Source organism: Desmodus rotundus, chromosome 10, assembly GCF_022682495.2.
Source record: "Desmodus rotundus isolate HL8 chromosome 10, HLdesRot8A.1, whole genome shotgun sequence".
In the NCBI taxonomy this organism is placed as follows: domain Eukaryota; kingdom Metazoa; phylum Chordata; class Mammalia; order Chiroptera; family Phyllostomidae; genus Desmodus; species Desmodus rotundus.
In genome coordinates, this window is record NC_071396.1 from 35,843,032 (window position 1) to 35,867,106 (window position 24,075).

At 53.4% G+C, this 24,075-nt stretch overlaps 2 protein-coding genes and 1 pseudogene across 6 annotated transcripts in view; 2 read left to right on the forward strand and 1 right to left on the reverse strand.

The window, feature by feature from the left end:
- ALPK3 (alpha kinase 3) overlaps nt 1-15,880 on the forward strand; it is a 38,175-nt gene extending 22,295 nt beyond the window's left edge. For 3 of the 4 annotated variants that reach the window (XM_045196503.2, XM_024561769.3, XM_045196502.2), the window contains 9 exons: nt 3,145-5,263; nt 5,958-6,105; nt 6,485-6,612; nt 6,737-6,772; nt 9,042-9,322; nt 9,784-9,872; nt 10,600-10,820; nt 11,624-11,672; nt 12,195-15,880. In XM_045196503.2, coding sequence (XP_045052438.2) covers nt 3,145-5,263; nt 5,958-6,105; nt 6,485-6,612; nt 6,737-6,772; nt 9,042-9,322; nt 9,784-9,872; nt 10,600-10,820; nt 11,624-11,672; nt 12,195-12,540 — 3,417 coding nt within the window. In that variant the 3' untranslated portion in view covers nt 12,541-15,880. Of the gene's footprint in view, nt 1-3,144; nt 5,264-5,957; nt 6,106-6,484; nt 6,613-6,736; nt 6,773-9,041; nt 9,323-9,783; nt 9,873-10,599; nt 10,821-11,623; nt 11,673-12,174 lie in introns of all 4 variants that reach the window. The other variant, XM_045196501.2, reaches the window with a different exon arrangement.
- Nucleotides 15,881-19,164: 3,284 nt separating this feature from the next.
- The window catches only part of SLC28A1 (solute carrier family 28 member 1), a 34,858-nt gene continuing 29,947 nt past the window's right edge, over nt 19,165-24,075 (forward strand). The window contains exon 1 of one of the 2 annotated variants that reach the window (XM_071219463.1): nt 19,165-19,301. The gene's annotated coding sequence lies outside the window, so the exon portion shown is untranslated. Of the gene's footprint in view, nt 19,302-23,670; nt 23,687-24,075 lie in introns of those variants that run through there. The other variant, XM_045196506.3, reaches the window with a different exon arrangement.
- On the reverse strand, nt 19,711-20,834 carry LOC112306136 (pantothenate kinase 3 pseudogene; annotated as a pseudogene).

Here is a 24,075-nt window from a genome sequence, read left to right on the forward strand (position 1 = left end):
AAAGGTGCAAAGGTGACTCAGACCAGGTCCTTGATCTCTGAGAACTTAGGGGGAAGACAGAAAGACGGGGTGGAAAGTTAAACTACCGAAGCATCTCACAGAGAACCAATGAGGTTCGCCCAGGCTCATGTAATTTTTATTTCTAAGAAATACATGGCATTCCCGCCCCTATCTCCACGCAGTTCAGGTGCAGGCACACACATGCCAGAGAGTTAGTGGTTGTAGAAGCACAGGAAGCATTCAGTCATACCATGTAGTGCTGAGCCCCAGCTCCGGCCCCGGGCCTGTGCTGGGCCCTCTGTGCAGGCAAAGGGCTCGCAGGTCGGCAGGCGACACGTAGCCACGTGGAACAAGTAACTGCCACCAAGAATGAGGTGATGATGGAATGGGGTACGTTGGCTCTGGGTGCATGGGGTGGGAAGCCACTAATGTTTTGGGGGTGGGGGGAGGAGTGAACTCAGAAGTCTTCATAGAAGGAAAGAAACTTGAATGAGGTCTTCAGCGAAGCGGAGGAGCCCTCCAGGTGGGCGAGGAGAAGGGTGGGAATGTCCAGTGGGGAAAAGCAAAGTGGTTGTAAAATAGCACAGTAGTTGCTGCAGTGAGTGAGTGCGGGTGGAGGGACCCAAGAGGTGAACCTGGAGAGACAGACCTGGGACCTTGCTAAAGGACAGGCCTCATTGACTATAGAAGCGTTTACTTATTTCCATTTTTAATTGGATTTCATTGAGTAGGTGTCATATGTGTGTGGTATAAAACTGAGAAAGTATCAAAGGTATTAGAGAATATTAATTCTTCCCTCATTCCCTTGCCCACCACCCAGTTCCTCTTCCCGAAGCCAGTTTCCATAACTGGTATCTCGGACATCTTTCCAGAGCTATTTTCTGTGCACTTAGAAATATGTTATGTTTTTGTGTATTTTCTACATGAAAGTGGCGGATGATACTTTCTATCTTGTACTTGCTTTTTTATTTGTACGTTTTATTTATTTATTTGGAATAGGGCTGTATCATAATTTATTGGATCAGTCTTGTGTTGATGGAATTCAGATAACTGCTAGTCTTCTGTTACTGCAAACTACGCCGCAGTGAATACCCTGTGCATAAGTCCATTTGCATGTGAAAGGGTATCTGTAGGATAAGCCTGGGAAGGGAGTTGTTGGTCAAAGAGCAGAAGTATTTTGGTTTCACAGTTTTGCATAAAGCCAAACTGCTATGTTCAGAGGCTGTGTCCATGCCTGTGTCCCCCTGCCGGGCCCACAGAGACTGTTCTGGAACTTTCTGCTCTTTCAGGCGAGGGCTTTCATGCTTCCTCCTGTAAGTGATGATAAACCACCGGGAGGTTGTCTGTCCGGGGAGTGTCAGCATCAGATGTGTTTTGGAAAGATCACTTGGGCTGCAGTGAGGATATGAATTTAGCAGAGGTGATGAGTAGAGCCCTGGGTACCAATTAGGAGGCTTTGCAGTAGTCCGGGCAAGAAAGGATTGCCGGCAGTGCGGATTAGCTTGCTGGCAGAGGAGACAGAGAGAGGCCACGGGGTTGGATGCTGAGGATGTGGGCGTGGTTGCACTGGGGGGCGGACCGCCTGGGGCGAACCGCCTGGGGCGAGGGAGTGAGGATAGCGGTAGCCAAAAGCTCTGCTTTCAAGCGCCTTCTGTGCAAAGTCAGAATTTTCTTGTAAATTTATAGATTTCATGTCCATGTTACTATTTCCTAATCCTAGAATATCAGAAGTTAAAAGAGGGTTCTCATATGTTACTAATTGCTGTGTGTCGGCCCCAAGGCCTTTACGTCTGTTAGTATCTTGCTGGCTGTAAGAGTGGTTGGAGAAACATTTTTATTAAAATTCTTTGGTCAGTTGGACTTAGATTTGGTGGCTCCTGATATTTTCCAAACTCATCTATTTTTCCCTGCCCATACCATTGATTCAAAGTTCTGTATTCAGTGAGGTAACTTTAAATTCTCTAATTAATTTAAATATATTTGAATTATGTATTTTTAAAAGTCATTATTATATAATCTGTTCGCTTTGGTTTTGTATGTGGTCCTTTTGATACTTAGAAGTATTTGTGTATAGCAATTTATAATTTAAATTTTATGTGATACTAAATTACCTATTCATCCAGTGTCTTTTAATGTTTTATGAATGAGCACCTGCCTTCTGTGTCTTCCGCTTGGTTCCCACCCAGCCCTCCAGCAATGCACAGCTTTCGCAGGTGGGGTTTGGGGCCTGTGAGCCCGGGGGAGTCCTGTATGCACTGGAGCTGTGTTGCTGCGCGTTCGGAGACCTGCTGAGCAGTCTCACTGTCTGTCTCCCCCTCGCGGCCCCTCAGTCGCGTGTGTCTGCTTTCGACAGCCCTGACCCATTGTTTGAAACTGTGAGTTTTATTTGCCTCTAGTCTCAGTAGGAGTGGAGTTTGCTTTTTTCTTGTTTACCTTGTTGGTTTTGATTACATTTAGGAGGAAAGAGACGAATGACTGTATTGTACCACTATGTTTAGATAGTAAGTCCTTTGATTGTAATTTAAGTGGGTGGCACCACAGTATAACAGCAAAGAGCATGGGATTTGGAGCTGGACACACGTGGCTCCTAGACTACACCTGCCACTTACTATCCGATAACAGACAAATCAGACCATCAGTGCTTCCATCTCTTAAGATGGAGACATTCTCACAACTATTTCGTATTGTTGTAAAGAGTGAGGTTATATATAGCTCTCCATCCTCGCTTCACCCATAATTCTCTCCAGGGCAATGGGTACCCCCAGAGAGGGACACATCAACTGCTCGGGAGCCCCGGGGCAATGACACTGTCCTCACAAGGCCGGGGTGTGGGGCAGGATAGCACATGAGCAGGGTCTCTCAGGAAAGGCAGGATTTCTTCAGGGACAGGGGAGAAGGGCCGGGACTGGACCTGGATGCTAAGTACTCACTGGTCTAGATTCTGGGGTCGGGGGTAGGAGTGGGAAGCTTTGGCACTTTGTCACATGTCCTTTGTCTCCTAAACACCTGCCAGCCCCAGATGCCAGGTGGTAGGACTCCCATCCAGGCCATTCTGGATGGTGTCAGAGGAGGCTGGGATGCCAGGCTGGAGACAGATGCTGAGGCACATGAGTTAAGTTCTTGCTTTTGTCCACGTGTTCTCAGGTCCTGGAGTCCCAGGTGACCGTGGCTTCTACCGTATTGGCCAGTGGCAGTGCTGAGGTAGCCTCTGCCGGCGGCAGCACCCCCAGAAGTCAGAGTGTCATTGAGCCCATGGATACAGAAACCCAGGAGAGTAGAACGTATGCTGACCGGAGACACGAAGGCAAGAAGAACACAGAGGCGGATGGGAAGATGCAGGTGGATGGGAGGACACGGAGAGATGGAACACAAACAACCACGAGGACACAGGCAGACAGGAAGACACAGATGGACATTGTGACACAGGAAAGTGAGGGAGAAGAGTCAGTCAGGAGTTCCCAGGAGGGTGTGGTAAGGCAGGGAAGGTCAGAGATGTGGGTGGAAAGGATGCAGGAAGAAAGGAAGACCCAGGCAGGTGAGAAGACCCAGGAGAACAGAAGGATACAGGAAGACCAGGGAACACAGGCAGAGGGGAGTATTCCCACAGCTGCTCAGGTTCCGTCAGAGAGGAAGTCAGGGGGCAGCCTTAGCCCACGGCCCTGGGCCCCTGAGCTCTCACCTTCAGAGGATCTTAGGTCTCCTCCGATTATGGAGGGTTTTGAGCAGACCCCAAAAGGGTCCTCTGTCCCAGGGAAACCCAGTTTCATGCTCAGGTCTGAGAAGGCAGCAGTCACAGCCTCTGGTAACCAGGAGCAAACTCTGCTGCGTCCCCTATCAGGGGGCCCCACGCTGCCTGCACAGCTGCTTCCTGAAGGTAGTTTGGAGCAGACAGGAGGAGAGAGATGTTGGGTGCCAGAGTGGTCAGACCCGGTCAAGGACACGCCACCAATGAGCCTGTCCCAGGGCCCCGTGCAGGAGCAGCCTGGAGAAGTACTGTCTGTGGGCCTGGGGAGCTGTCCTCCCGCTGGCCTGAGCCTGGAGGTGCCCACTCCTTCTTCTCCTGGGACTGGCCTGACGGATAGCCCACAGCAGGGGCTGCCTAGCACCCCCAATTCCCAGCACACAGGTACAGCTGCCTTCTTGCCCTCTGGGGACCCAGCCTTGCTGAGCTCTGCTCCCGCACTGCACACGAGGCCGGGGACCCCTGCCCAGAGCCACCCACTGGAACCCACAGCAGCTGGCAATGAGGGGGCCTGTGCCAAGATGCCAGATGAGGAAGGGACGCCCTCAGGCCTCCGGAGATGTGACCCTGGCCTCATAGACTCCCTGAAGAACTACTTGCTTCTGCTGCTGAAGCTATCCAGCACAGGGATGAGCGGAGAGGGCACAGAGTCCCGGGGGGGAGCTGCGCCCGGGGGTCCGGAACCCTCGGCCACACTGGCCCCCACTGTGGGAGTGGCTGGCCTGAGTCCGCGGACGTCACGACGCATCTTGGAGCATGTAGAGAATGACCATCTGGTGCAGAGTGCACAGAACCTGCTGCTCAGCCCCTGTACTACCCGCCGCATCACTGGCCTCCTGGACCAGGAGGTGGAGGCTGGCCGGCAGGCCCTGGCTGCTGCTCGGAGCCATGGTCCCAGCCCCCTCAATGTTCCCACCATAGTGGTGGGTGAGGAGGAGGGCCCTGGGCTGGCCTCAGAAGCATCCAGGAAGGGTGAGAGAGAGGTTCCCTTTGAGGGGCCTAGCCTCCTAGAAACCTCCCAGGAGAGCAGTGTAGGGGGTCTGCTGGGAGAGGCAGGTGGGCAGGCAGCCTCTGGTCAGGGACCTCTGTCTGCAGAGAGCACAACCCAGGGACCCTTCCGGGAGGAGGGGTTCCCACAGGAGGCGCCACCAGGGCTTCCCGCAGCTACCCCTGAGGAGCTGGCTCTGGGTGCCCGGAGGAAGAGGTTCCTCCCTAAGGTCAGAGCAGCAGGGGATGGGGAGGCAGCCAAGCCTGAAGAAAGGGAGAGCCCCACGGTTTCTCCCCGGGGACCCAGGAAGGGCCTTTCACCTGGGTCCCCCGGGACTCCAGGGCGGGAGAGACGCTCTCCTACCCAGGGCCGAAAGGCAGGCCTGCTGGAGGTGCCACGGGCAGAGGAGGAGCAGGCAGCTGGAGACCTGGGCTCCAGCCCCAAGGCCAGCGGGCTGGATGCAGAACTGGCCCTGGATGAAGGCAAGCAGGAAACCGCAGACAAGTCAAAGAAAGCCAAAGACCTGCTAAAAGGTGAGCAGTGATGAGGACAGGGTGCAGCTTCCCAGAGAGGGCTGCACAGCAGAGGACATTCCTGCTGTGGTCAGTCAGTGTGGCACAGGCCCATTAGGGGTTCGCTGAGAGCCTTGTGGAGCTATTCTTGTGTCACAATCCCACGCGCTTAAGAATCAGGAAGGCCTGCTTCTGTCGGAGTTGGTAATGGCGCCAACTGTTTAACATTGCGAGGGTTAAATAAGACAGAATAAAGCAAGTGCTTAGCACAGGAATTGGCTTCAACAGTGTCCTGCTACCTTTGTCTTTGTCACCACCATAAGCCTGTCTTTGCAGATGCATCCCACGAGTAGAGTTGTGGGGATGGGCCTCAAATGCAGGTTCCTGGAGTGGGGCCTGGCATGCAGACAGGACCGCTGACCTCTCCTGACCACTGTGTGTGTCCTCAGCTGGAAGGCTTCCCTCAGCCTGGGGAGGGGGTGTGGCAGCGGGTTCTTTCTAGCTGGGATGTGTGCTTTGGGGGTCAGGGTAGACACATCAGAGATACAGGTGGGGCACAGTGGAGGGCCGAGAGGAGTGGATTTGTGCGGAGGCCTGAGTCCTGTTGTCCCACAGCCTGCTCCCCCAGGGACACCCAGGGAAGCACGGGTCAGGCCAGAGAGGGCCCAGATGGAGCAGAAGGACTCAGTCCTCTTACCCGGGCCCCTGCTCCCAGCCCCACAGGTGATTCGCAAGATTCGGGTGGAGCAGTTTCCTGATGCCTCGGGCAGCCTGAAGCTCTGGTGCCAGTTTTTCAACATTCTTAGTGACTCGGTTCTGACCTGGGCCAAGGATCAGCGCCCATTGGGCGAGGTGGCCAGGAGGTAAGCTGTCAGAAGGCCGCCTCCCCTGACCTGGCGCCTCATTAACAGCAATCGTAATGTCGGGCTCCATCCCAGCACTTTGGGTCTGTCACTTGTTTAATCCCCACTGTGACCCTACGAGAGATTATAGCATTTCACGGTAGACAGGAGGAAATCGAGGCTTCGAGGTGTTGCGTCCCTTGCCCAAAGTCACATAGCTACTGAGTGTCAGGACTGTGAACCAGACCTGTGTGGTCCAGCACCAGCTCTTGGCCTTGCTGCCTGCCCCAGGGCTCCCAGCAGCCTCTGCAAGCCGGCTCTGAGGAGCCTCGAGCCCTCGTTCTGGCCCTGGCTCTGCTGAGATGACGGCCTTCACAGGAAGGGTGTCCCCTCTCTGCAGCGCAGGGGATGAGGGGCCGGCAGCCTTGGCCATCGTGCAGGCATCCCCCGTGGACTGTGGCGTGTACCGCTGCACCATCCAGAACGAGCACGGCTTGGCCTCCACGGACTTCTGCCTGAGCCCTGAGGGTGAGTGTACCCAGCCTCTGCCTGGCCTCGCTCCTGAGGGAGGGCAGTGGTCATCTGCAGAGATGTCACTCCCTCTGGGCAGACCACTTGAGGCAGCTGCTTTCTCTTTTTTCTCTCTGCACAGTGTTGTCAGGATTCATATCCAGAGAAGAAGGTGAAGGTATGGAGCCCTTTGGGCGAAGAGTGGGTGGCCTTCATCCCTGCCTGGCCATCTGTTGATGGACCTTCTCCAAGGACTTGGAATCTGTTCCAAATGCCACGTTCACCTCCCCAGACAACTGCCTTTGCCTCCTAGTTCAGGACGCTGTTTCAGAGGGTGGTGGGGCAAGAGGTGGCTAAGGGGGCCCGTTTCTCAAGGAGCCCGTTCAGCTTATGCCCTTTGCCTGTGTCCGAGTGCTTGACCAAGGGCAGGACGGGCTTCCAGGGGACACCTTCCCTGCCAGCTCCCTCCCAGTGTTTCTCACAGTGCTCTGCACATTAGGTTCCCACGGGGGCCCTGCTGAAAATGGGGTTTCTGAGGCCCTACTGCCAATCTCCCTACTCACTGTCTCTGGGGAAAGACCTAGGAAAAGCGCATTTCCAGTGGGCTGCCTGGTGACGGTGATGCAGCCCATCACTTGATGAGTGTCTTCAAGGTCCACACATCCGAGGAAGAGTGTGTTGCTCCTACAGAGATGTGCTCAGGATTAGGGCTGTGAAGGCAGCCGGTGATGGAAGGGTTCCTAGAGTTCCTCGGCCAACTAACGCACTAACTCCTCCCTCTATGCACTCATTTAATCACTCCTCATGTAACCAGTACTCTCTGCTGAGTACTGGTCATATTCCATCAACATCATATCTAACCTCGTACCTAAAAGCTCAGTACAGGCCTACCTTCCTTTACTGCACTTCAAAGATGTTGCCTTTTTTGCATCTTGAAGGCAGGAGTCTCCACTAGCAAAAAGGTGGCGGCCCCCCTTTGTGCGGTACTCCCTCTGTTGTGGCGGTCTGGCACTGGACCCACAGCATCTCTGAGGTGTACCTGTAATAATTCTTTAATATTATCAGATATCCAACCCCATTTTCCCAGCTGTCTCATAAGCTTTGGTGTATTTGACTTAGAAACCACTCATGGCTTTGGGCTGCCGTATCTCACAAGTCTCTCTGATGTGTAAGTTTTTCCGCCCACATCTGTTTTCCCTCCTTGTCATTTATTTGTTGAAGTTGCTCGCCGTGTAGAATTTCTTGCATTCTAGATTGTGTTGACTGTGCAGTCATTCAATGTGTTCCTCTACCCCAGTGCTTCCTCTGGACTGCCATTCAGACCACGAGGCCCAGACAGACGCAGGCGTTGCACTTGTAGGCAAGGCCCCGCTCACGGGCGCAGTGTGTTTTTTTTGCATCCTCTCTGGAGTCCCGTAACATCTGATTGTTTTACTTTTAGTGACGTGAAGACTGATCATCAGGTCCCTTCAGGTGATTTCTGCCTGATTCATCCCGTTTAAAAGTTTAAAACGCTGTATCTGATACACCCATGTTGTTACTCGGGGTTTTAACTGTCACTGATTATTGTCTAAATCCATTATTTCATTAGCTTTTGCAACATGGAGTATTTTAATTCTATCCTTTTTTCTTCATTCATTTGTCGAATTCCTACTGCAAAGGAGCAATGGTTGTTTGGTTACTCTGAGTTGGTGCCCTAGCATCTTCCAAAGGTCACCAAGGAGGCTCGGTTTTTTTGTAGGGATGGGAGGTCAATTACAGTTATGAACGTAGGGATTTTTGACATGTTTGATATGTTTAATACATTGCAGAAATAACTGTTTCTGTGGTGAGGTGATCTGATCTTGGCCAGTGGAAGCCCTGTCAGAAGGTTGGCTCCTGTGTCCTGGCGACAAATCTCCACTCAGTTTTAATAGCTTCTTTCCCTTCTGTCTCAGGTCTGTTTAGTGGGCTTCCTGCCCTACACCCAGAATCAGCCCTTTCTTCAGGGAGCCCCGGCTCCTTGTAGTGGGAAATGGTATTTAGTGATCACAGTCGGAACACTGAGGGGCGCCCTGCTACGGGACTGGCCCTGCACACTTTTTGTTTGAGTCAAATATGTTGGTTGAGATGGAATCATTTATTCATCTGATCAAAATGAATTCTAAAGCAAAGTAATCCATTGTTGCCACTCCCACAGAAACCCCTGCTGTCCACAGGCACTGACCACGTTCTCTCTGCGAGGGGCGCTCACAAGCACTGTCACAACAGGCATGCGTCAGATACAGTTGTCCCCCCTCAGGAGCTCACACTCTGCTAGGGGGCCCACGGTGTGCACCAGACAGCAGTAATGGACGGAGCGAGCACACGGGGGTGCGGGGGAGGCCACCCCAGCCTCTTCCTGCCCTGCACACCCCAGTCAGGGAGGGGGGTTTCTGGTTCTCCACATATGTCTTGTTTCCCTTCAGTTGGAGAGGAGATTGAGATGACTCCCATGGTGTTTGCCAAGGGTCTGGCTGACTCTGGCTGCTGGGGGGACAAGCTCTTTGGGCGCCTGGTGAGTGAGGAGCTACGAGAGGGAGGACATGGGCACGGCCTTCGGAAGGCTTCCCAGGCCAAGGTCATCTATGGGCTTGAGCCCATCTTCGAGTCGGGCCGCACGTGCGTCATCAAGGTGTCTAGCCTACTGGTGTTTGGGCCCAGCAGTGAGACGGCCCTCCTGGGCAGGAACTACGACGTCACAATTCAGGTACTGTGTCCCATCCCTGTTCCCACCCTTGCACTCTCCCACCTCCTCCCCCTTCCCAACCTGGGTCCTGTTGGGAAGCCAGTACAGAGGCAGAAGCCATCAGCCTCAACCTTGTTGAGGATCCTGGGCGGTCCTTGAGGGGAGCCTGAGGCATAGCCCAGGTGACAGCTAGGGGCCCATAGTTTCCAGACTACAGTTTTGCAGCAGAAACCTTTCCCACTACCCTCAAACATATCTGGCACAGAAGCCTTCTGTGTGAGGTGAGGGGAGTGCATGTGGGCGAGCAGGTCCATGCCCCACCCGTCAGCGGCCCCCTTGCTGTCCACAGTGTGGCCCTGGGCACTGGCACTTACCCCAGGGTTCCCTGCAGGCCTCTTGCCAGGGCCTCTCCCCCCTAGCTGGGCCAGAGAGAGGACGGCAGGCTTTCTTGCTGATCAGTTTGGGTTGTCTATAATCTGTAGGGTTGCAAGATCCAGAACATGAGTCGGGAGTACTGCAAAATCTTTGCGGCTGAAGCCCGGGCGGTGCCTGGCTTTGGGGAGGTGCCTGAGTAAGTGCACAGGGCTGGGGGGAGCCATGACTTCACAGCCCCTCAGGGGAGGCCTAAGCCATGGCTGCGTGCAGAAGGGCCCACGGCTAACCTATGTGCTCAGCTCAATGGTCCTACAAAGACCATAAATGAGGATTCCCTACCTGCTTCAGGAAGGCCTCTGCCCTGGTCTTCAGTCTTCCCTCACACACCACAGATCCCTACGCCTTCGCCCAGTCTCTGCTAATGGCAGAGTGTAGGCCAGCAGGTTCTGGGCCCTCTAGAGGTCATGGGCTGGGCTCAGCTTCTCGGCACACGGCTCAGGACTCCACTGTGGTGGCGGCAGCAGTCAGTGTAGGGCCTGTAGCAGTCAGCGCTAAGCAGGAACTGTTTCCGCTGTGACACCGGAACGCCTGCTCTTGAAGACTGGGGTCTGGCTGGCACTGAGCCACAGTCTGGCTGAATCCTCTCTTGAGGGCTCCTTTCTGCTCCTCCCCCAAGCTCGGAGTCCTCCTGGGGCCATAGCATGGTTCAGGTCTACCCCCAGCCTCAGAATGGACAGGGCTCCGAAGCCAGAGACCTCTGTCTCCTTTCCCGAGCTTCCCTCCCTTGCTGTCTTTCAGTCCCAGAGCTGGGGGTTCTTTCTGGGAAGGGCCCTCCTTTTAGATCCAAGAGTATAGAATTGAGAGGGAGGGGGAGCTCTCTGCCACCCTGCTTCCTGCTCACTGCAGGGTGGCACTGTGTTTAGGATCATCCCACTATACCTGATCTACCGGCCTGCGAACACTATCCCCTACGCTACGCTGGAGGAGGACCTGGGCAAGCCCCTGGAGCCCTACTGTTCCCGGGACTGGGGCTCTGCCGCGGCGCCAGCACCAGGCAGTTCAGAGGCCGTGCAGAAATGCCAGGCCTTCCAGCACTGGCTGTATCTGTGGACGAATGGCAGCTTCCTGGTCACGGATCTGGCAGGTAGGAGGGTGCACACATGCGTGCGTGTTTATGTGTGTGAGGACAGGCGCAAGGCAGAGGACAGGCTCGTGTGCTGGTCTGTAGCCTACTTTCGTGTCTACTCCTGTTCACAATAACCTGTGGAGTGGATCAGACAGGCATGGTTGTGTGTGCAGCCCTAGTGCACACTGGGGCCTCCTGTGGCCTAGTCGGAACCGCAGCTGCACTAGAAGGCACGCACACCAGGCTCCACGTGACTCCTCGCAGTGCTCGCCCTCTTCCTGCGCACGCAGAGGCCAGTCTCACCCAGTGTCACGTTCCTGCTGGTCCACCCTGATTTCCCTCCCTTTCCACCTCCTCCCTCTTGCCCAAACAGACTCATCTGTTTAGAGGAAGGAGAAAGCTTTAGCTCAGACCCAGAGGCCAGCCCAGCTTGTGACCCGGTCTGACCCAGCAGGGGCAGGGTTGCATGGCCGGAGGAGTTTTGGATTTAGGAATAAGAAAAATTGAACTTCTCCTTTGACTCGTAGTGCCCAGTGCTCCATTACTGAATGAATGAGTACATGTGACTTTGCTCAAGTCACTGAGCTCCGAGACTAGCTCCTCACCTGTAAAAGTGGGAATGTTATCACTACTCTTAATACAGAAGTGCCCACGCTCCCTGCGAGACAGGCCGGTGGGGACGACCCTGTGAAGGGAGGCCTGAAGGTGTGCCCTCAAACCTGCAACTTTCTGCCCAAAGGGAAGCCTGTCTTGGACACACGGGGGCCCTAGAACCAACCCAGGCTGCCATCAACTCAACTCCCAATGTTCTGTCCTTTCAGGGGTTGACTGGAAGATGACCGATGTGCAGATCGCCACCAAGCTGCGAGGGTGAGTACATCGCAAGGACAGAGTGCCTTCTGAGAGTCCCCCAGGGTCTAACGTGTCAAGGTTCTCCTGGTTCTTCATCCCTGAGGTGCTGGGCCTGGGACCAGGTGGTCCCAGTTGCACCTGCGGGGTTGCCGATGCCCACACACAGGGTCACCTGCCGTTCTGGACTCTGCCTGTACCTGCTCCTCTTCCTTCCCACTCACAATGCAGATGAGCGTGGGTGCCGTGAGCAGAGTGATGCCCTGAGGTCTGCTCTAATTTATATTAAAAAGGCAGATTGTCCTCGTACCAATTAGTGCCCCACATGATGAATTCCCTGGGCCAGGGTGTAATGAGACCTCAGTTCAAAATTGAGGCTTCAGATCCTGCCACCTGAGGTGGCACCAGGAAGAATCCCCAGCACTCCTAGGTAGGGCAGTCTGTCCCGTGGCCACGATGCCCTGGCCATGGCCATCCCAAGCTGGTCCTCCAGGATCTTCAGTCTGGTTGGACTCCCACTCAGCTCTCCCTGTTTGGCTGCAGATACCAAGGCCTCAAGGAGAGCTGTTTCCCGGCCCTGCTGGACCAGTTCGCCTCCTCCCACCAGTGCAGCACCTTCTGTGAGATGCTGGGGCTGAAACCCCTCAAGGGCCCTGAGGCTGCCCCCTCCCAAGCCAGGGCCAAAGGCTCCAAGAGTCCATCTGCTGGCAGGAAGGGCTCCCAACTGAGTCCTCAGCCCCAGAAGAAAGGCCTCCCCAGTCCCCAGGGCATCCGGAAGAGTGCCCCAGGCTCCAAGGCCACTCCTCAGGCCTCAGGGGCAGTCGCCACCCAGTTACTGGGACAGCCTCCCACCCAAGAGGGGAGCTCGAAGGCCCAGGGCACACGGTAGCCCCTGCGAGAGGCTGGGGGCCTTCACCCAGCAGCAGACCAACAAGGAAGCAGCTCTAACTGATGGAGACTTTCCCAATGCAGACCGACCAGGAAGGTGCACTGAGCAGGTAGCCCTTGGGGGCCTCTCAGCGTAGCCTCTCAGTCAGCTCCTCACCAGATGGCTCTGGTGCATGGCACACAGCCCAGTGGCCTCTTCTGGTGCCATGTCACCCAGGGCTCCCAGGCCCCACTCCCAGTGCCCCCGGGAGCTGAGGACCTCCTTGAAGTTTACACTGGCCACTGCTGGAGGCTCCCCACGTCCTCTGCATGAGTTTTGCACCCCGACCCTTTGCCCCAGCCAGACCCTGCCATGAACGGTGTCGCCTGGGGCGTGGAGGCCAGCACTCACCCCCTGCCTTTGCTCCACCCCAGTCTCTCCCTGACCACAGGGCTCTGGGCTTCCTCTGCTGTGTGACTCTCAGGGTGTCTCCTCCTTCAGGCTACTTCGCCTCATTTATCCCAGCTTAGCCTGCAACTAACCTGCCCCGGAGCCCCACTTGGGGCCTGTTCTGACCTTGTGTGGTGGTCTTTGATGACACGTGTTCTTGTTTTTCCTTTTTTTTCCTTCCCTCATCTCTCAGGCACTCACTTGCCTGCTTCTCATGCTGTCTTGCACCCCATCCCCTATCCCTGGCATGGAACCCAGTTGCAGACTGCTGCCCGCCCTTTACAACTCCGCTTGTCCCCTTGCCTGATAGCTTTCCTAGCCTGGCCCACCACCCTACCCCCCAGGACCCAGGTGAAGAGCAGACCCTCTGGCCTCTAGTCCCCCCAAGTCCACTCCTTCCCTACTTTTCCACACCCTCCTCCCGTGAGGTGAGAACTGGCACGAGGGTGGTCAGCAGCTGGGGCCAGAGGGAGAGTGTGGACTTTGAGGGACTGTATGCTCCATACTGATGGTGGTGTCTCGTGTGAAGTTCGCGTCTCCTCCTTGCTGGGATGGAGGGTGGGAGTTTGGGAAGGATGCCAGCCATCTGCCCACTGCAATGGAGGGCTGTTTCTGTGCCTGGGACTCAGTACCCCTGTCCCCAAGCATAACTCTCAACCTGATTCTCTAGTTCCAGGACCTAGTATGTGAGCTCCCAAGGAATTGCTGTGCTTGGCCCAGGACCCTGTGCCCTTCCTGGGAGCCCCTCCTGGAGGCCCTGGATATGGGGTGCGTGGGGGGTCTGGAGCTAGCCTGCTCCCCTTGGAATTCAATAAAGGCAGCAACTGTGTTTCCTGCTCACCCTTGTCTGATGTGGTTGTAGGTGTGTGGGCTCCGGGTCCCCTCTCCCAAGGCTGGTTTTCCGAAGCGACCTACAGTCCCTGGGCACACTGGAGAAATGAATCCGTGTTTTGTTCCTGCATTGACATTCAGTCTCAGCCTTCTGTGGCCACAGATAGACAGCCTGTGCTTCTTGTACAACTGGGCTGATGGCTGTGCCCCTTAGCAGGATGACCGTGGACTTGGGGCCAGGCTGGCATCGCTCCTTCATTTGGGAGAGGAACACAGAGAAGGAGCTCAGGAGGGTAAAGCTGAGCTGCGGTTGGGGGTGAAAGTTGTAGGATGTGGTCTCAAAAGAGATCTTTTCCATTAGGTTTCTCATCCCTCTTTTATCACAATCCCATTTTGCAATCTTGAAACTTGTGGATTCGCTGGTAAAAATTAACCATTTTCAACCCAAATTATATAACCTAGCAAGAAAGTAAGCATAGATAACAGCTACCACCTGTTTCTATACCAGGTCATGAGAACTAGTGTTCACGTCTAGGGGTTTTTGTCTGTCTGAGGGGCCCAGATCTTCAGTTCTGAAGTCCAGCTCCTTAGTGGTCCCGTGCTCCTCTGTAGCAGCTTTCCCCGGTAGAGCTGATCATCCAAGCTATGCCCGTTGCCTCTTGGTGTAAGGAGCCTGAAATGGCCAGGTGCCTCAGCGTCCCGTCTCCTTGAATCATCACTGTGATTTTAGAGGGAGCATTGGCTCGGGGACTGAAACCTCTCTCCCAGCCTGGTCCCGAGCCTCAGGTCCGAGGAGAGTTCTGAGAGGTAGCGATAACAGACCCCTCTCTACTCTGCTTCCCTGCCCATAGGAGAAACAGCACCATGAGTTGCTTGCCAGTTCAGAGCTGGTGCTACATCCTGCGGGCCTGGCCCAGCCATGAGAGGGATGGTGTGTCGGCTGGGGCCATTGTTGAGTTTTTGACAAACCATCTCGTTGCGCTGTCAGGCTGACAGCGTCTGCACCGGGGGTCCTGACAAGATGAGTTACAGCCAGGGTTACCAGCCCGTTAGTTTAGCTGCACTGTCAAGCGCACTCTTTGGTGATGTTTTCAGCATTTCGTCATTCTGTAGATGTTGGTGGTGGGTCAGGTGTGACGGGTGAGGAAAGCACGTCCAGATCCAGACGGGCCCGTGGTGGTCAGGACAAACTCCTCCTGCCCTCTTCAAGCTGTGGCTGTAGATTGAGGGGAGCTCGGCAGGAGGGCAGGAGGGGTCTTATGGGAGCGTGAGTAGGCAGCCCACGTGCACAGCTTTCGTGGCCACCTGGTGTGCTGCAGCCAAGCACTCAGGCTCTCCCAGAGCCCCAAGGCCAGCCAGAGGGCCACGGCTCAAAAGGATGATAGCTTTTGGCCAGAGAATCACTTGGTTCCAAACCCTGGGTTCCCCTGTTTCTAGTCAGTACTGGCCACAAGCTTCATACCGCACTCGCTCTGCCACTGGCTCTATCTAAGTGGCCCCCAGTGCGCCTCAGACGCACAGAGACCTCGAGCACTGTGGACCTTGCCAGGCCATGTGGCCTGGTAGCAGAGCCATTTCTGCTATAGGCCTTCCCTGCTGGACAGCCTTCATTTGCTCTAGGCCCAACCCAAAGCCGGTGGCCTTTCTAGGTCACTCAGTAAATGGCTTGGAGCAAGATACCCCTGGGTGACATTTTTTTTTATAACCAGAATTGGGCCTTAGTGGTAAAGGATTCAAAATGCAATAATTCATTTTACATTATGGAGGAAATATTCTGACCTGAACAGACCCCTTGAACTCGGGGAACTTTATTGGGGGTAAGCCTTCGCATTTTAATCTGATTTATCTCCTACCTCTGACTCACATGTGCCTCACTAAGGCATCTAGGGAAACAGGTGACCTCCAGGCCCTGTCAGCACGATGCTGTCAGTGTGCTGGAACGTTGTGGCAGGGAGGTCAAGGTCCCTGTGAGCCAGATTCCGTGTGTTTAAGCCAGGACAGCTGTGGAGCACTGCGTCCCCACCAGGTGAAAGTGACGTGCTTCTGATGCTCTTTGTTCATCAAAATAGAAAAAAATGAATTCACTAGGTCAAAGGATTTATGCCAGATACCAGGAGATGGATGCATTTGCTTCAGCAAGAAGACCACCTCCGGAACAGCACCTGCAGCCGGAGTCACTTCCAAAGGTTTCCATCAGTCCAGAGGCCTCCCAGTGTCCTGCACTGGCCACGCTGCACTGTAGTAGGAAGCACTATCACTTCCCTGTCAAGCCTTTGGAGGCAACACTACTGTCTGCAATTTCCCCAGGAGTGTGGTATTACTCTCCATTTACCATTTGCTGGAGAGGGGGAATTCTGATGGCTTGTACTCGTCCTGTCCTATTAGAGTCACGCTTAGCCCACAAATCAGAGAGTCAGCATGGGGTTCATGCCTATTTCCAAATACATCCATTTCCACTATACACTTAAAATAATCCCCGGTTGGCTTTGAGATTCCTCTGGGCCGACGGTAGCATAAAATTCGGCCCACGAATCATCCTCACTGAGTGGCAGACCCCATGCTTTTCTCTTGTTCCCAGAAACTGGGCTTGGCTTGGAGCCGGTGTCCTAGAGAGGACCCCCCTCTCCTCCAGTTTGGGTGTGTGCCCTTTCCTCCCGTAGTTCCCAGATCCCTTTGGAAAAGGCTGCAAGGAAGGTTTACAATGGGCCTCTAAGCGTTAAAACAAGGTTTTTCTTAAAGGTACTTGACTTCCTTTCTGTTGACGGTCTGGGAATGAAGTGGGAGATTTTGACTCTCGGAGCATCCTGAGACGGCCCTGTTTGCCCACCCAGGCCATTTAGTCCCAGTGATGACTAGGCGCTGTCTTAGGGGATGTCTGGTCTCTCTCATCCCTGGGGCCTAGGGGTTGGTTCGCACGGCCGGAGGTCTGGTGTTCGTGCCCTGTGCGTTGTCATGACCCCCCTCCTCTGTTTTCTCTCTCTGTCTCTGCTGCTGAGGTCAAGGGCTCGTTTTCATGGCGGCTCTCCCCGCCAGCACCCCAGGCCTGGAGAGGAAAGCCCGCAGAGCTTTGCCGATGCATTTCTCTTTGCCAGCAGCACGCCCACCGGGGCAGAGAGAGGGTGGATGGACTGCATGCATGCCAGGACCCAATAAAGCATTCTTGTCTCCTGAGCCTGTGAGTGCCTGCTTTTCTTGGATTTTTGGCCTTTTGATATAATTTAGCATGGTCAACATTTCGTTCAGATTTGTATCATTCAACCTGCCCCGCCCCCGCCAAAAAAAACAGTAAAAAATGTATCCGGCTGTTTGAGCTTCCACTTCTAATATAAAATCTCTGGCGAATGAGCCTGTGAACAAATACAACCTGCACCAAAATTATGTTCTGCTACTTGCGTCAAATAGCCTTAAAAGAGTTTCCATGAGTTTCCTTGTGTTTTCCAACAATGTATCTACTTTGTACCGTTTCTTCTGGGGTAACTCTCCTTTTTCCTGCTCTGATTCTGCCTCTCATCCCCTGGGTATGTTGAACGTGGATTCTGGTGCCTAGCAGATCAACAGTGTAGTGTGGGGTGGTGCCTGGGTCTCACCTTTGTCACTCGGTGCTGCAGACACACCTGAGCTGACCGAACTCAGGGAGACCCATTCATTAAACTTACAAGAAAATGGAATTTGTACACCAAGTCCCGCCACCTTGCTAATTTTTAGTGAGAAATGGAGCCATCTGGGAAACTGGGCACTAGTGTTCACCTGTCAAGTAAACTTGTCCCTTCTTTCCGGAAAGGAAAAGTTTCAGGGAAGCCAAGTTGTGAGAAAGTTGTTTGGTGAGCTCCGAACAAGTCAGACAAAGCTCAGTTCAAATCCAGCATTACTGGCCATGTGCACTTGAGCTTGTTGCTTAACCTCTCTGAACTGAGATGCCTCATTTTTTAAAAAAATCCTTTCACCGATAGTTACAGATCGCCTATTGTATGCGGTAATTACAAGTCCTCGGTACATAATAGTGAACAAAACAGACGTAAACGCCTCCCTCATAGCACTTGGTCCAGCGGGGGAGACAAACATTAAACAAACACGCCAGTTAGTGTATAATGGCAAACACAGTATTCAGTGCTACGGAGCAGAAGAATGGGAGAGAACACCAGCAGGGCGTGGGACCTACATTAGGCTGGGGTGGGGGGTTCTTAGGAGCTAGTCTAAGATTGTGTGACACTTGAGTGAGGACCTGAAAGATGCTGGTCAGAGGAAGGGGACGAGAGTGCCAGGCAGAGCAGAGTCCGAGAGTTGTTCATGGCCAGGCTACAGTAGAGGGGCTGGAGGCCTGCTTGTGGGCAGTGCGTGTGGTGGGCAAGCGCACTGTGGCGCTGCAATAGGAGGTTCAGTGAGGGACGGGCCAGGCGTGGGGGCCCCTCTGCACTGAGCCCTGAGAGCAGTGGTGTGTCAGTTAGGATCGGCCACAACTGGAGATTGTAGAGACACCCTCGGATGGCGTGGTCCTAACCAAGGGAAAGGTTCTTGGTCCTCGGGGAGAAGTCCCTAGGCAGTAGGAGCGCTGGATGGGAGTGATCCAGGGTGGGCGTGGCCCCTCCAGGATGTCGTTGGAACCGAAGCTCCTCTCTGCTCTGTCCTGTCAACCCAAGCCAGAGTCGTGATTGATCCCGGGCGCAACGTCATGAGTACAAAACTGAAATAATACAATTGTCAAACCTCAGACAGCTACATTTTTGTTGTATGTAGTGGAGTCCACAGATAATGTCTAGAGTTAAAAATAAAAAATAGTATCTATACTTATATTGCTGTGTCATCTGTCTGTTTGTCTGTCCTTCTATCCATTCATCCATCCATCCACCCATTCATCTGTCCATCTGTCTTGCATTTGTCTGTTTATTTGTAGAGGTTGCTGCCAGAAGTGAGGAACAAGAACAGCTTGTTTGTAGTTGTCGGGGTGGCGGTTGGGGAATGGGACTGCTCTCTAGCTTCGCCAGCCCCGGTCTCTCTGAGACCACCCAGTGGTGAGCTTCCTCTAAGTTTCCGTTGCTGCTCACTCACTTGGGTGTTTCTTCGAACCGGCCCACAGAGAGACCCAACTCCTTTGGCTTCAGGAACTGCCTATTGGTGATTGGGTTGTATCCCATTCAACTGGGCAAATTTGAGCCCCATCGTTAAATTGCAAGGGCAAATATGAGACTGAGGGAACTCAGCCAGATGAGACAGTCTGTCTTCAGGAGGCTGTGGTTGGATGACTGGAGCCGGCTCTGGTCAGGGGGTGCCTACTGACACCCAAAGGTCCTGGAACCCATGAGGTACTGTCCTCACACCTCAGAGCTGACGCGGTTCAGAGATGGCTCTTTCCTATTATTTCCAAAGGGCTTCGAGGGGCAGCAGCTACCAGACCCTGAGTCTCAGGGGACAGGCCACACATGAGGAAGACCCTGGCAGCGCACACCTGGATGGTAGAGTTCCAACAGCCAACAGGACAGGACTGTATGGATTCATGGGCCAAGGTAATGGTCTAGTCAGCTCCTCTGGCTGCTGGTTTTCAACGATGCCAGGAGTACATCCAGGCCCGGGATGGGACATGTGCTTGTGGGTCAAACCGCCTGGCACTTCTTTCTTTTTGTTTTTCTCTTTCTTTCCTTTTTTTTTTTTGCGAGAAAGCTCAATAATCAGAGGCTGTATGACATGTAAGGATTCAACACTGGGTAAATACAGAAGGGAAAGCCTTTCAATTGGAAATACTTCACCTGTTCATACAGCAACATTTAGCAGTGTGCCATTTTGACATTTAGAAGTCAATAGAAATAGTGCTACTCTTGTATCCATTGGTTTCCAGTGGCAGACAGTGCAGCAACAATGCCTCCGGTTTTCAGTTCCTCTTGGATGACATTTATTAGCAGAGGGAAACCTGATGCTTTAGCAGAAATTTGGCAGCCCAGGAAGTGCACCAACTGCTCCAAAGTATCACTCATACTTGAGAAACAATGCTTTCAGCTGACCTTTTGACCAGTGACCCGGCGCACACGCCAACAGTTTCGTCGAGAGAGGATTGACTCTTAGAAATTGTCCAACAAAGACTGCTCTGTTCATTTGCTCATGCATAGCACACACTAGTGCCACAGGACCCACGTCACTGGTGACGGTAGCTACAGGAGCTCTGCTAGGTCTTCGTTACTAACCGATTCTCGCTTCTGCTTATGAATCCTGTTGCCGGAACTTGATGCCACGGCCCGACCTGGCAGCCCGAATCTCTCATCATCTCCTCATGAACAGCACAAACCAGCTTATCAGCTCAGGTGCTGTCACCTGTGGATGCATTTCAAGAGCCTCTTCAAAACCTTCACAGCCAGTCAATAAGCTGCACGAGCAGGAAGGCACCCCCTCCAAGGCTGGTCCTAGCTCCGTGTCTATAGTTGTCTCCAGAGCGGGCTGCTGAGATACTCACTCCTGAGCCAGGGTCTGCTACCAGCAGTGGGTGGGGGTCGTCGTCCAGGTCAAAGGGCGTCTTTTGGCGTAGCTTAGGTTCTGAGGCCTCAGAAAAACGATAGGCCTCTGCTTGTCCATTGACACAGAATCCGCGTGTAGCCAACCCTTTACAAGACAGTTAAGGTCATCCATCTGTGCAGGTGGAGGTTTCCAATTGTGCAGAAATGTTTTTTACAAATTTGTAAGCATCCCTCCTGTAGCGCATAACATCATGTGTGATGTTGAGAAGTTTTGTTTTTGGTTTTTTTTTTAATGTCTTCCCATTTGGATAAAAGTAGGCATGTCCTGGGTTGGAAATCTGATAAAGTGCAGCTTCCCTCTCCAGCCAGAATGTGTTTAATCTTCAGGTCAAGGTGTCCCTCCCCAGTACCAGTGGATCCATACACTATACTAGTTAGAAGTCAGACATTTCCGATGCTTCCTAAGCTCTCAACTTCTTGTTCCTCCTCTGCTGGGATAGCAGTAGGTTCAAGATATGAGAGCTTCACCAGAGTTCCCCCATTGTCTGTGCCAAACCACAAGAAAGATGATTTCTTGGCATCCTTGATCCTCATGGCAACAGCCTGAGGGTGGGGGGCAGCCTGGGGTTCGGTATACAGAGGGTGCTGGCAGCTCTGGAGGTGGCTGGGCCCAGCCAGGAGGGGCAGGCCTAGAGTAGGGTGGTGGCATCTGAAGCAAGGCTGGCCGAGGGGGTGCCCTGCCCCCAAGGGGTGGCCAGGACCAAGTGAGCTGGGACAGGCTGTTGGCCTTGCTGCTCTGGTACCACCCCTACCCCTGCAGCTGTTTCAAACTAAAAGCCTGGGGTCCCCTGCTGCTGCTGCAGCCCTGACTGACATTTCCAATCAAATGAAACGCCCTGGGTTCACACTAAACCTCTTCGGTTCCACACCCCTCCCCTCCAGCCCATGAGAGTTCTCATTGGAACAGGCTGTGGACAAACCCAGAGTTCTCTCTCTCATTCCCCTGAAATGCACAGAGTCATAGTATCCAGGATGTCAGGGAGTCTGACCACAGAAGATAATTCACAGCCATCATGTCTTAAGTGTGGGCCCAGAATCCGTCCTGCTCGCCAAGCTGCAGGTAAAGTGGACCAATGGGGTGGACAGTGGACAGCTCAAGTGTCAGCTCACGTCTAGATCTCCCAAACATGAACATTCAGCACAGCGGCCCGTGCTCCTACCTCAGCCCGTTCAACTTCTCCCTAGTGCTCCATTTATGATGCTGGACTCCCCAGCACACACCTCTGCAGAGGACAGGCTCTTATGCAGGTTATTCAGGATACTGCGGTAAAACTCCGAGCCCAGCTTGGCATACACCAAGCTCCCAGCTGTGCCATAGTTGTCACTGTCTCCTGGAACTACAGGACCCATCTCGGGGCCCACTCACATACCACTCTTCTCCAAGTTGGGAGACACTGGTGTTTCTGCTCTCACTCAAGATGAGGTGGCTAGCAAACACCTCTCTCCCCCACCCTTGAAAGTCATCTTCCCAGCTCTCATGCTGTGTGAAACAGCACCGCCTCCCAACCCACAAGCTGGCCAGTGGTGACCTCCTGCATGGCGCCAGGTTCTCCACGAGCCTCCACTGTCATGGGACTAAAGGGAATTAGACAGGACCTTTGGAAAAATGAAACTCGCTCCTACGGGCACAGTGAAGTGGAAGGAGGGTTCGGAATGAGTCATGGTATATGTTGGCAGGTCCACACAGGAAGAACAGTTGGCACCAGTCAGAGGAGAGTCAGAGACGAGCCCGTGCCTTCCAGTCCACGGCACAGCGCTATCAGCGGCATTCCAACTGTGGGGAGGGCGGCAAGGTATGCCCAGAAAGGTTCAATGTCGAGATGGGACACTCAGGGGTGTCCATTTTTGTTCTTCCTGACAATGTATTTAGTTTGCGGTGCCCCACGTGTCAGCACCTTCCACATGGACACAGCAGGGCCATGCCAGACCGCTTCTCTGACAGGGAGAGAAGACGGAACAATCAAGGAATTATTTTTGCCTATATAAATAGCCAGCTTATCAGCCGTGACCCTCAGCATCAGGCTCTGGGCCGACAAGGCCCTGGAAATCCAAATGAATAGTCCTGTAGCCCTTGCCCGTGGCTGGAGAAAAACCATGCACCTCAGACGGAGGACAGAGCTTTTGATTTGAGAGCCACAAATGGTATCTTTGAACCCAATGGGATGACATGAATTAAGAATGACTTTGGTTTGTAGAAAATCTTAACCTGGATCCAACAGAAAAGGGAAATCTCACACTCTCACTATATAAAAAGCTAATATGAGTTGGAGAGGCAAGAAGGATAGATGGTGAAATAGCAAGGGAAATGTTCTTCACAAAGGAGAGACCAGTTAAATACTTGGAAATAGTGACCTCCTATCCGCTTGGGGAAAACTGCCCCTGCCTTGGGGGCCTTGGGCCCTCTTGGCTGTCGGACCAGGGCTCCGCATGTGACCAGCCCTTTCTTGCTCGCTGCAAGAGATAAGCCCCAGACCCACTCTCCTGGTTTGCTTTGGATAATGGCCATTCATGCCCATCTGTTCTCAGTGAATAGAGAGGCTCAAGGGGTGGACTGTATCAGGTGAAGCTCTTGGGTAGTCATGCCAGACAGTGCAGGGCAGGGGTGTTGGATCTTTTGGGTATTGGAAAGACAGACGAGGTCATGTTAGTGGCCTCGGAGGAGGAGAGTTGACCAGGGAGGAGATTCTTTTTGGCCAGTGCGCGGACACACGAATCAGTGCGATGAAAGAGACCTGGCCCTGAAAAACTGTGTAAAATCATTGTGACAATACCCAGTAGTTTGTAGAAGGAATTATCAGCTTGTATCTTCCCCACAAACGACTCAGAACTGACCATTCATTCCCATGATGTTGGAATGTGTTACCGTAGGTACTTAACATGCTGCTTGTGCAGAATGTAAGAGAAGGGCAACGGTAATTAGTTCATACGTGTGTGCTGGCTGTAAATGATGCTGACCATAGTATTTTATGCCATTAAGGGCTTATGGAATGTTACAACTTCTTTCTTTTATTGGTAATGAGGACTGTCTGCACCACTGTGATTCTCTTGCTTCTGGGTGTGAGACCATGTAATTACTTCCGCTGTTACATTAAGTGCCACAATTTTAATAAAGCAAAATGTACATGTAAAAAAAAAAAAAAGAGAGAGAGAGACCTGGCCCATGAGGAGCCAGGCGATGAGTGCGGGCAAGCCTGTGAGAAGAGGGTAGGTTGCTGAGCAGTCTTTCTGACAGTGGCGGCCTCTTACAGTCCTGAATGTTTCACTCACCACTTGTAACGACGTGCTCTTTATCAAAGCTGGGCGAGGAGGAGAGGCTCTTCCCCACTCTTTGTCCAAGAAGTCCCCTGCAACAGGAGGTGGCCCCAAAGCACTAAAACCAGAAACAGGTACGTGGTAGCCTCTGAAGAATGGAATACCTTTGGGACAGGCGGGGCAGCCTCTTCATCATAAATCCTTCTAAGTGCTCTTTTCTTTTGATTGGAAGGCAAATACATATATATTTTAAATATATAGTCCCCGCCTCCCTCTGTCCTGGACCCATTGCCCTGCACTGGCTCAGTCCCAGGCCTCACTGCACCATCCCAGTGGGCGGGACAGGCGTCAGAGCTCAACTGCTCAGGAAACAGGCCATGGCAGGGGGTGGGGGGTGGGGTGGTGTCAAGGATGTGCTGAGATCACGCAACTGGATGGGGCAGAGCCAGGGCCCCCGAGGGCCTCCAGCTCTCGGTCTTGCCCTGGAGCCTCAACCCAACCTAACCAGCCTCCCGACTACGCA